Source organism: Diabrotica undecimpunctata, chromosome 8, assembly GCF_040954645.1.
Source record: "Diabrotica undecimpunctata isolate CICGRU chromosome 8, icDiaUnde3, whole genome shotgun sequence".
In the NCBI taxonomy this organism is placed as follows: domain Eukaryota; kingdom Metazoa; phylum Arthropoda; class Insecta; order Coleoptera; family Chrysomelidae; genus Diabrotica; species Diabrotica undecimpunctata.
In genome coordinates, this window is record NC_092810.1 from 100,966,251 (window position 1) to 100,979,361 (window position 13,111).

General features: G+C 32.2%; 1 protein-coding gene across 1 annotated transcript in view; it reads left to right on the plus strand.

The window, feature by feature from the left end:
• Positions 1-630: 630 nt before the first annotated feature.
• LOC140447802 (odorant receptor 98a-like) overlaps positions 631-13,111 on the plus strand; it is an 88,901-nt gene continuing 76,420 nt past the window's right edge. Inside the window, exon 1 of the mRNA XM_072540667.1 lies at positions 631-911. Coding sequence (XP_072396768.1) covers positions 733-911 — 179 coding nt within the window. The 5' untranslated portion in view covers positions 631-732. The remainder of the gene's footprint in view (positions 912-13,111) is intronic.

Below are 13,111 nucleotides of genomic sequence, written 5' to 3' on the forward strand. Positions count from 1 at the left end.
AGATTTTCTTGAAATGATGAATTCTGTATGCTTGCTCACAATATCATAAAGAGAAGAAAAGCAGAATACTTTGGCCATATAAATTGAGGCAGCCGATAGAGCATGGTTTTAGAAAATTGTAAACAGGATGGTGGCTAACATTGAAATACGGACATGGCACCTAAAGAAGAAGATATAGGGAGTTGCAAAGGCTTTAACTCGATATCGTATTTGACCCTGGGATGATTCTTACCCTGGCTTAGGGATCAAAGTAAAATAATAAAAAATAGTAGGATACCCTTTAATCAAAAATCGACGTATCGCTGGTTTTTTTTAATGTTGCCGCAGTCTTTGGTAATACCTGTGTTTTCTTTTCGGCCAGTTACCCTGTATAACATATTATATAATATAATATTCCCTTATTGCAGAATAATATTTTATGCCCCACAGTTTTTATATTTACACAGTTGATGCCCTAATTTAATACTTAAAAGTTTTTAATTATACAATAATATATCTATCAGTCTATGTTTAAAAATTTTTACCATCTTAGGAATCATATTTATAATATCGACATCAACAAAACCAGCAATAGTCCATAACCAAACGTTCCCATTTGATGAAGAATTTCCGTTTGACTTAACTCAAGAACCTTTATATCAAATCACGTTCGGTCTGCAAGTTACTTGCCTATCAATATCGATATTTTTTATTACTGTTGGAATTGACTTGCTGGTTCTTGGGATTCTCTTGATGACTGGTTATCAATACTATCTGCTTGAACTTTGTCTTGGACAAATAAATTCGAAAAATATGTTGGAATATAACAAGAGCTTGCGCAGACATTGTCAAGATAAGCTCGAAGAAATATATAAGGATGAGTTAAAGGAATATTTTGTGAGATGTGTGCGTCATCATCAAATGCTTTTAAGGTAAGATATATGCATAATTATTTTAAAAATATTAGAAATTTCCTTAAAACATCTTTCTTAGATTATTCATTAAAATTATTCTTCTGGTACTTGGTTTCGAGGGCTACACGCTTTTAGTAGCAAGTAAAATTTAATATATTTTTTTTAATTTTTGTATTAAGTAAAGGCAAAAGATCCACTGACATGCGTCCGAACGCTCTAAATGTCCTTTATCTAGTGCTAAGGACTAGTTGGAAATAAAGGGGCATCCACTGAACTACAGATATACTTCATACATACTATCTCGAGTATATGTAGTCTCCTCACATAATATTTACTCCAGTTGATGCAGTGGTCATAGGTATATGAGACATAAAAAATTAGTTTTGTTTTACATGTATTTGTGTTTTTGCATTTTTTAGCAGCTCTTGAAAGTAATAATTGTAAACACAATTGAAAGCTCGAGATAACAAATAGTTAGCCAATAGCCCCTTTTATTGACTCCAGCCCATCCAAAACATATATATATATATATATATATATATATATATATATATATATATATATATATATATATATATAAATATATACATATATATATTATATATATATATATGTCAGAAATATTAGTCAACCAACACCCAAACGACGGCACCATCTACGATATAAATGAACCGTCCTCTATTTTCAGCAGCAGTAATAAATTTGTTAGTGATCAGTGTAGTAGTACCTTTCCCTCTTGACGTATCTATATCTGTACAGTGGGGACCGGGAGGGCGAGTTAAGTCCCACAGCACTTAGGTCACAATTGACCCATCGCTTACTCTCGTACTAACTATATCTGCGGGCATTCACATAGGATATGCTCTACAGTTTCGTCTTCTCGTTCACACTTCCTCCATAGAGGTATTTCTATTATCCCCCTATTAAAAATATCCTTTAGAGCTACAGGGATTTAATTATTATTCTTGTGAATTTTGTCATTGTTCATTAGAATTTTAATTTTGTTTAATAACATGCCTAAATTTCCTAAGCAGCAGTGAATTTTTATAATGATATTAACTGTAGAGTTTTTTTTATTTTCTTTATCCGCATCAACCACTAGGGTTATTAGTGGTAGGTTTATGATACAAATAGAAAAAATAAGACATATTTTAGAAGTTGTGACTTACAACAATATGGTACAATGTACATGTATGTACATGTAACAAAAATTAGATCATAATTTATTATAGAGTTTGCAGTAATTTAAAAAAGACAGACCATTGAATTTTGTAACCAGTGCTTTTTCAGGCTATTAAGTATCTTGAATATCGTCTTGGTTAAGATGTACTCTATACATTCTATTATTATATGGTTGACTATGAAAGGTGTTTGGCATCTTTGGTATATTGGTGGTGGTTCTTTGGAGATAATGTAGCTGTGTGTAAGTCGTGTATGCCCAAGCCAAAGTCTGCTGATAATTACCTGGTATTTTCTATTTGGTGGTATAGAAAGATTTTTTGAAGATACGTTTGATTTGATGCTTTTAAGATTTGTGTGATACCTGTAGTAGTCGGAATGTTCACATTCTTTATTGCTCCAAACGCTGTTTTGCGTGCTAGCTCATTACCAGTTATTCCGACATGAGATGGGACCCACATAAATGATATGGTTTTCCCAGAAAATTGGAGTTGTTGCAACGAGTCTTTAATTAGCAATATATTGATGTGTGTAGGATAAACATGTTTAATGGCCTGTAAAACAGTTAATAAATCTGATAATATTAGTACTTGTTTTTCATTTGAGGTTTTACAATGATTTAGTGAGTTAAGTATTGCTTTGACCTCTGCGGTATAAATACTACACCCGTCAGTTAATCTAGTGGCATACGCTTTTTTATATAGTAGCAGCTGCTACTCCGTTGCAATCTTTGGATGCATCAGTGAAGAACAATAATTTGTAAGTGGAATATTTGAGTAAATTTACATGATGCTGAAGCCTGACCTCAGCAGAAATGTGTAAATGCTTATCATGATTAAGTTAGAAGAGGTCTACTATTGGTAAAAAAACTGTCCAGGAAGGTGTCTGGTATATTTTTATGGATGCCAAGGTGATTTGATTGATATAATATGGTAGTCAATTAAGTCGTTCGTAAAATGGTACTGTCTTGGTGGTGTAATTTGTATATTGTTCTAGTGATTCTTCCGATACTAAACTTGCGAAAAAGGTATGCTCCTTTGCGCTAAGAATTTTTGGCGTAGCAAAGTGATAGATATTCTGAGGTATAGTGGCGTTTCTCCTGCTAGCATTTGCAAGCTTCTCTTCTTATTGGAGTAGTTCTAAAGACTCCATTTACTGTTTCATAATAGATGCATCCGTAGTCGAGTTTGCTTCTTATTAATGTCTGATATAAATTTAGAAGAGTTTTAGTATCTGAACTTCATCTGTAATTTGATAAAACTCTTAGTAAGTTTATTCTTTGTTGACAGGATTTGATCAAATTGTTAATATGTGAAGTCCATGTGAGTTGTGAGTCAAATATTATACCCATAAATTTAATTTCGCGGACTTATTTTAGAGAATGACCATTTACATACAAGTTTATGTTGTATTCCACTCTTCTATTGTCAAACATTATTACTTTAGTCTTCTTAGTTGAAACAGTTAAACCAGTCTCTAAAGACCACATTTCTAAACTGTTTAATGTTCTCTGTAAAATTTGCTTAACTAATTCTATATTTTTAATTTTAACATATATTACTAGATCATCAGCAAAAAGATTTGCTTAACTAATTCTATATTTTTAATTTTAACATATATTACTAGATCATCAGCAAAAAGATTAGCTTTTACGGGAAGCTTTATGTGGTTTGTTATATTATTTATTGCGATTAAGAATAATAGTGGACTTAAGGCCGATCCTTAAGGAATTCCATTATAGAGTGATTTCGATGTTTACATGAATACATTCGTTTTTACTTGTATGGACCTGTTTTAAAGAAAGTTTTTGATGAAAGCGATAAAGTTACCGTCTGTTTTGTAGTTTTTCATAACTTTGAGGATATAATGCGTCCATGTTGGGTCGAAAGCTTTTTTGATGTCGAAAAATATTGCGATTACTTTTTGTTGATTTGTAAATGCTTTATGAATTTCGGATTCTAGTACAACAATGTCATCATTTGTGGATCTATCTGAACGGTATACACTTTGTATTGGAGTAAAAAGTTTTTTTTTCCAAGTGCCATTTCAATCTTTTACTCAATATTATCTCCATTGCTTTGCAAATGTTACTGGTGGGCGATATTGGACGATAGGAGGATGGTAAGCTTTTTGGCTTATTCATTTTTAAAAAAGGCATTATAATTGCTTGACGCCATATTAAAGGAAACGTTTTATTTGCGTAAACATTGTTAAAGATCTCAACTAAAATTTTTTTTACTGTTTCAGGTAGTTTCTTAATAAATGTTGTTGGAATATCATCAAGTCCTGAAGAAGTTTGTTTAGCATTGCCTAGGCTTTCGTTTAACTCGTCTAGTGTAATCGGTAAAGTCTTTCATTCCTTCAGTTATTAAACTAATGTACTTTTCCCAGTCTGCTAATTTTAATTTCCATGTTTCATATGGTTTTGTATTATTGTTTGTGTCTTTAATATGAGTTATCAAAATTGGTAAATGATCGCTGTCATATAAGTGTAAAAGTGTATTATTCCACTCAAGTAGTGGTGCTAAATTTGAATTGCTGAGGGATAAATCGATGGTTGAAAACGTGCCATTGTGTGAGTTGAAACGGGTAGTCATTCCTGTGTTTACTAGCAACAGTTTGAGGTTGTTAATTATTTTAGTAGAGTTTTGTCATTTTTGTCAGTTTTTGCAGATCACCAAGATTCGTTATGCTAATTTGTGTCAGCAAAAATTAATTTAAGAGATGGAATTTTTTCTATCACTTTTTGTAGTTCTAGGAGTATGGATTCTTCCGTATGTGGTAAATATACACTGCAAATGTTGATTTTGAAATGATGAACTATTGAGACTGCAACAGCTTCCAGATTTTTATCTAACAGAATTTTTTTGGACTCGACCGTAGATTTCACAAAGATGCCAATACCACCGCTAGCTATTTGCTGCACCGGTCTATTTTTGATGTATGGTGTCTAGTTTTTCAATTTTACATTATTATTAGAAAGTCGTGTTTCTTGTTAACATATTACTAAAGGTAAGAATTCATTGATTAATATTTTTAAGTTTTTGATATGTCTGTAAATGCCATTTAAATTCTATTGAACTGTGAATTTGTTTATTGGATAGAGTTGCCGTCGCTTTCTTCCTCAGTAATAGAAGATTTGTCTGTTCCATGTATCTTTTTTAAGATCCTTGAAATGTTGTTTTTAAGACATCTGTCGTTTGTGTTTGTGTGTACCATTTGCAATTCAGCGCTACGTCTTTTTAGATCATTTTTATAATCCTTTGCTACGTTTTCAGGAAACTTTGAACCGATAGCATTTGTAATATAGTGGCATAGTTATGTGTATTTTAGTGTGTAAGGAGTAGTAGCTGACGATAAAATGACTTCTATAGATTTCATTGAGGTTCCGATGTTCAAAGCTTTTTTAATTCTTTTAGGTGCCGATTTCTTTGGAACAGGAATTATTATTTTTTGATTTTCTGACTCTATTATTTCAGGAGATGTTGACATTTGTCTTTTTATAGAAGTATATACTATTATGTTGGTATTATTAGTTAGTGATTCACTGATTCGAGTAGGTTTTGTAAGTTAAAGGAGGTATTTAGTAGTGGTCTGGTTGAAGAAGTAGGAGGAGCACTGGATTGATGAGCAGTTGGGGTTTCTGATGTAAGTGCTGTTTTATTTATTGGATAATTTTCTGTTTTAGAAATATTAGTATTTGGATCGCCAACCTTCGAAAGGAGACGGCGCACGGAGAAGAAGAAGTATTTATATAATATATTATTGAGATTATAATATCTCAATATTATTGAGATAGCTTGTCAATATTTTGTCTATTAATTGGTTCGATAGTGGAGTTTTCATCTTTGTGATGAAAAGTGCACTATCATGTCATTTGTGACAAAAATAAATTCTGTAGGGGAGATTGTCAAGAGATATTAGAAGTGAATTTGGGATATGATTATAAGTTGTTGAAGCAACAAATACTTGACGTCTAAAGCTTAAATATGATTGTATTCAGATTCAGGCATGCCAACTTTTAAAAATGTTATTTTAGACACCGCAATAAGCTCCAATTTTTTTAGCTCTTCTTTGATAATAGTGTTTGGAATACTGGGGCAGACATTTGATATCACTAGTCGGCTCGCAGGAGTAATTAATCTTCTAATTTCTATGTCGTTTTCTTCTATTGAAACAGATTTGTGATTATGTTGTATTTTTTCTAAGATTGTACTGTTACTGAGATAAATGCATACTCTGTTATTTGAGATTCTGGACGCGAAGATGATATTTTTTTGGTTGTACTAAAGGTGCTGTTGCTGTTATGTATTCGTGTATTTTTATATCCGTTACTGATGATAAAACAATTGCTTGTTCTTTGGATGGAAAGTTAAAGTTGCTTACGGCATTAGAGTAGGTAAATGTTGAAAAAGAGGTGGGTGCTGAAGATGTTAATAATGGTTCGGTAATTACTATGTCAGTTTTAAAATTGTTATTCATTTCTAATTTTAATTATCTTCATTTAATGGTATTAATACTAGAGCCACTACTGACTTACGGTAAGTAAACCGGCTTATTGGCGTTTTTATTTTAAAAATAGATCTTTTAATGTTTAGTTTTCAATAAAATTCTTTAAATGGTTTTATACGGATTAAATAAAAACTGGAATTACAATTTTTCTCTCCTGTAATTAAAAAACACTTTTATTTCACTCTTAGTACAAACTTGTATTTAAATTTTTGGTATAAACCAACACAAAACACGTTTTATTCGGAGCTGAAATTTATCGACACTTTTCTAATGAGTACCTTAATTCTCTCTTTTTAACTGTAAAGTTTGTTTTGTTCTTATTATGTTTTTTTATTTTGATTATATTATATTTTTGTATTGGTATTTGCCATTTTGACGATTTAGTTTCAATATTAATAATATTTTATTGGTTATTTGTATACTTACTTCCATTTTCCAATAAACGTTTACGATTGGCAATTACTATTAACCAATTAAAGTCCTGTCCTGTTCATCCATTTATTTAAACTAACGCTTGAGTGTACTTTCAGGCTATTGTCAGTTGCAATGCAACCAGTATTTCAAGTGAGCCGTAAATCGCTCTTTATTATTTAACTCTTTCCGGTAGCGCACAAAATAAGCCACGTGTGGTGTTCTCTAAGTGTATGTTAGCTTTTATTTTCCATTTTAACATTTATTTCTTTTTAAGATATATTTTATTTACCTACAAAGGTAAAAAGGGAGTTCTATTATTTATAAGGCATGAGGCATGGATGCTCTTTTAAAAATTTAACACAGAATTTCGCGTAAATGATAAAATTACAAATAAAATGCTTTTGGTTTAATCTATTTTAAAACAAACTTATTACCCTGTTATTAGAAATTATGTTTTTGGAATTTTCACAGTAAAACGACAATTTCAAGACCTATTTTACTTATGTGGAAGTTGATAATGATGTAAATCTTTCTCGACGGTTTGTTTTTGTGTATCGGCATATTAACTACTTTCGGTACTCTGACCAATAGCCTATCGTTTGCCTTAAGAAGCTACATAGTATAATTATAAAGATACATCTAAATAAACTCACATCGAGGTATAAATCTCCGAGTCTCCGATTTGATTTAACCTTCCATCGGGAGCGGCTGATCAGATTTATACAACGATAATGTTTAATGCAAGTACTTTAAACTTGTAAATAGTTGAGAATTTTCGCCAACAGTAGCTTCATATATCGCATTCTCTTACGAAACGAGACCAGTTAGTTATAAGTAATCTGTGCTAGAACAAAATATTTCAATTTTGCTCAGATACACCGCGCCCATACCTGTAACAATAATTTTTGTAAATATGTTTCATAGTTATTTTGTTAAGGGCTGTTTATTTGCATCATGACTTACATATTTTATTAACGGATATATATTTTTCACACACTCAGACCCCTTTCATACAATACGACTTAAGTAGTTTAAGTCGATTAGTCAAAAATAAGTTTGATAAGTTGTACTTACTTTATTTTGCATTTGAAGTATTGATCCCAAATTAAATTAAAAACCTAAATATCTTCTTCTTTTTATATAGACGTGACTCTGTCTGTTTTTAAATGTGCCTCCAGTAAGTTGTCGTTCCATTGATTTCGTGGTCTTCCTACTGATCGTCTTCCTATTGGGGAACCATCTCTTCCTGTCTTTACTACTCTATTTGTTGTCATTCGGCTTATATGTCAGTTCCATTATACTCTTCTATTTCTTTCCCAGTTCTTGATGTTCTCCACATTGCTTCAGTGGAGTGTTTTCATCTCTGCTGTTTATAACATCCTTTTTGTCCTCTCTGGGTCTTGTTTCTGCCGCGTATATCATTATTGGTCTGATGACTGTTTTGTAAATTTTGCCTTTCATTTCTTTCCGGATATTTTTATTTCTCCATATTGTTTCATTTAGGCAGCATGCGGCTTTGATTGCACTATTCACTTGATCTTCCACTTCGGTTTCAAGCTTTCCGTAGCTAAATAATGTGATGCCTAGATATTTAAACTCATCACTTGTTTTATTATCTGATCTTCCAGCTCCAATTTACGTCTTAGTAAATTTGCTGGTGTAACCATGCATTTTGTCTTTTTTGGGGAAATTAACATATTAAATTAAAGTTAACTTTTCTGGTAGTTATATTAAATTGGTGCAGCATACGTTGTAAATCATCTTAACTTTAGTTGAGTTGAGAGTACTATTGCGTCGTCTGCATAGCAGATTATTTTAAGTTGTTTTTCTTCCATTTGGTATCCTTTTTTAGTTCTTCCTTTTTTTATTATTTCGTCCATAATCAGGTTAAACAATGGAGGAATGAGGGAATCTCCCTGTCTTATCCCATTGCCAGCTTAAATAGGGTTGGTTAGTTTTTCTTCTACTTTTACTTTTATTGTGTTATTTTGGTAGATATTTTCGATCGTTTTGATTATTCCTAGAGGTATCTCTCTTGCATACAGTAATTAGATAACGTCTTTTAATTTGACCCGGTCAAATACCTTTGTAAGGTCCACGAATCATAGATATGCCGGTTTTTGTATTCTAATGATTTCTCTTTCACTTGCCTTATTATAAATATGGCATCGGTGCATGATGTGCTCGACCTAAAACCTTGTTATTGTTCTGCTAGTGTTATAATTTTATTCAATTTATTTGTTATCACTTTGGTTGTTACTTTTAGTGTTGTATTTAATAAATTAATTCCTCTGTAATTTTCCGGGTCCGATTTGTCTCCCTTTTTAAAGAGAGGTATTAGGATGCTTGATCTTCATTCTTGAGGAATTCTGTTTTGTTCTAATATTTTTTGGATTAGTTTTAGTAGTTATTTGGTCAGATCTGGTCCTCCGTACTTTAGGAGTTCGTTCGGTATTCTGTCCTCTCCTGGTGATTTACTTTTTTTTTAATTTCCTTAATTCTTCCTTTACCTCTTCCTTTTCAATATTTATTTCTTCGTTTGTCGTCACCTCTGGTGTTGGTGGTTCATTATCGTCATCTTTAGCAAATAGGGATCGAAAGTAATCTACCCATTTTTCCTTCTGAATGTGTTTCGTTATAATTAGTTCGTTCATCTCTTTTCTTTGTCCTCTGATCATTCTCCATATTTTTTTTTGTGTTCCGTAGAAATTGTGTTCCATCTGTTTTGAGAAACTCTGCCAGTGTTTCTTTTTTATTTGTCTAACTAAAGTATTCGTTTCATTTTTGATTCGTTTATAGTGGTTGTATGCCTGTTGTGTTTGTTATGTTCTGTATTGGAAAAAATTATTTCTTCTTTTCTTCACATTTTGTCTTCTCTTTCTCTCTTAACCATGTTGTTTTCTTTTTTGATATGTAGTGTTTGTTACTTTTCTCTCTACAAGTGATTCTGTTGCTGCGTTAATTCTATTATTTTTAAGTTTTTTCCAGCTTTCATCGATGTTATCGTGTACTAATTTTTCATTTCCAGCGATCTTCTCTGATATTCTTTTTCTGTATAAGTATTCCGTGAATTCCGTATTTAGTCCTTCGACTTTGATTTTTGTTTGAGTTGGCGCCGCCCTCTTGGGTGAAAAGTATTTCAGGATGATTCTTATTTTATATATTACTAGGCTATGGTCACTACCTACATCTGCTGAGTTGATGCATCTTACGTCGATTATTTTTGATGTATGTATATCTCTGTTGATTATAACATAATCTATCATAGATCTTTGTCCATGGGTGTTATTAAATGTATATTTGTGTTGATCTTTTAGGTCAAAAAATGTGTTGTTTATTCTTAGTTCGTTATTCGTGCAGAAGTTGATCATCAGTTTTCCATTTTCGTTTTTAACATTCTCGTTATGTTTCTGTTTAATGCCGGGTATTACTTGATTGCCTATTCGAGCGTTAAAATCCACCAATATTATTATCTTTCCTCAGACTTGATCTACTAATTATTGTAATAGGTCATAAAACGCTTCCTTTGTTGTTTGAGGCTTGTTATTTTCTGAGCCCTATACTCCGATGATGTTCAGGTCTTCCTTCTTCATTCTTATCTTTGCTGTTACTATTCTTTCTGATATATATATATATATATATATATATATATATATATATATATATATATATATATATATATATATATATATATATATATATATATTGGCACTCTTTTTGATGTGATTTTGGTACCTTTGGTGTATTAGTAAGTCTACACCTTCTTTGGCCCTGTTTTCTTTTGCTAGTTCACTGTAGATGAGTATGTATTTACCTAATTTTGATTGACCTTTTTCTTTCTTTTTTGTTTCCTGTAGAGCACAAATGTCTATTTCTATACCTAAATATATTTAAATAAATAAAAATAATTTTTTTTTAGGATACGGCCCAGAGTCTTTAAGGGGACCATTTTATTCTTTCTTCTTTAACCTGTAGCTGCTTAATAAGCAAAAGGCACCTTTCGGTTTTTCTTCGACCAATAATACAACTTACTGTTTTATTTATTTTTATTAGGAATTATTTTACAAATTGTAATTAATTATATTTTTGAATTTGCTATGGCACCAGATACATAATATCTTCAAAATATCTTCCTCATATTCTTTGCGGATAGACTATCTCGTATTACATTTCCTTACTGTTAATTATCAAATCATCCAGACTCGTTACTGTTAAAGGATACTCTTGCACAAAACCATCCCTGCCAAGTAAAAAATAATGTAATACAGAGCAAGCTTTAATAATGCCTACAGCAAAATCGGGCTCTTTTAGAGATCTATGAAGTATGTGCGATTTGTTGCTGAGGATACCAAAAGTGAATTTAAAATACCATCGAGCTCGACACAAGCAATAGTCAAATATCCTTTTTTCAATATTTAAATGTGTTCCCACAAAAGATCGCAGTAAATGTCGATGCAATCCAAATGCTTCATTTCCTACGTACGAAACCCTTCCAAAGTATGAGACTTTGGGGCCTTCCCTTCCCGGTAAACACTTTTCTCCTGATAGTGGTTGAGTGTTTGATTCAATCGATTGCCATGGACTAGACCTTTTAAATATTAATAAGTCACAGTCTTTATCATAACTTCCAACATCTACAACTACAAATCTATATCTGGAGTCGGCAACCGCCATTAAAACTACATAATAATAACCTTTGTAGTTGAAATACACCGACCCAATGCGAAATGAATAAGTAAGACGTATGTGCTTACCATCCACTGCTCCTATACAATGGTGAAAATTTCCAAAGGTTTCAAAATCTAAAGCAATAGACTCGCAAATTTCTCTTATTGGTGTAGGTATATACTCGACTCGCAAAACCATCCAGATTGCTTTGCAATCCTGTTTTACTATCTTACTTGCAGTAGAAATTTTAATTAGATGTATAGCTCAGTAAATGTGCAGTCACTTGCCAGATATCTATCTAGATAGATATCTAGATATCTTTATTATTAGCTAAATCTTAGTCATCTCTTAAATCTCCAAAAGTGTATGAAATAAACCTGCTTCTTCTCCTCTTCCATTAATTGGATGCACCCCATGTAGGCTAATACATTTCACGGTTTTTTTAACCCTGTATTTATAAATTAACCATAACGCCAAAATTTTTGCCTGATTCATATATGCCCTGTGATCTTTGCGGCAATAAAATAAATATTGCTGTAAATTGTGAAAGCAGGATGAGTACGACAAATGGTCGTACGACCTCTTACCAAACCGACCATAGTCATATTGTATGTAAGGAGCATATATATATACAAGGATTTCCACAGTTTTCACTGTATTCCTTCACTCAACCGTTTTCTCCAATTTTTCCTGTTTAGCCAGTCCCCTTCCCGTAGGTTTCTTCTACTCATTGCTTCGTCCACTTCATCTCTGAAATATCTTCGGGGTCTGCCTCTCTTTCTTCTTTCTATCGGGCTCCACTCTGTTATTCTATTTATCCACCGATTTTGGTCTGCTCTTCTGACATGTCCGTACCAGGTTAACCTCTTCTGTTCGATGTAATCTGTTATGTCGGAGTTCATTCCCATTCTCCTCTTAATCTCCATGTTATTTATTCTATCTCTTCTTGTTACTCTGCAGCTTCTCCTTAGGAATTCCATCTCTGTTGCTCTTATTTTGTTTTTGGTTTTCTTATTTTTACACCCATAAGTAAGGATACTTCTTTTCATGGTATTATATATTTTTTTCTTTGTTTTCATGCTGATGTTCTTATCCCATAGTACCGGGTTCAATTTTCGTATGCAGTCTCTTGTTTGTCCTAGTCTATTTTTTTTATCTTTCTCCGTTGTTCCTTTGTTTGATATTATGAAACCTAAATACTTATACTTGTCTGTTCCTTTGATTTGTTTACCTTCGTCTATTTCCAGCTGTTTTATTTCTGTATTCTCCGTTGTTAGGTATTCAGTTTTCTTTAGGTTTATTTAGATCCCATTCTTTGTATATTCCTGCTCCAGTTTTCTCACCATAAAACTGAGGTCATCATCGTCTTGTGCGATCACTATTTGGTCGTCGGCAAAACTTAGCGTATATAGATATTCGTTCCCCTTACTGGTATACCCATTCCT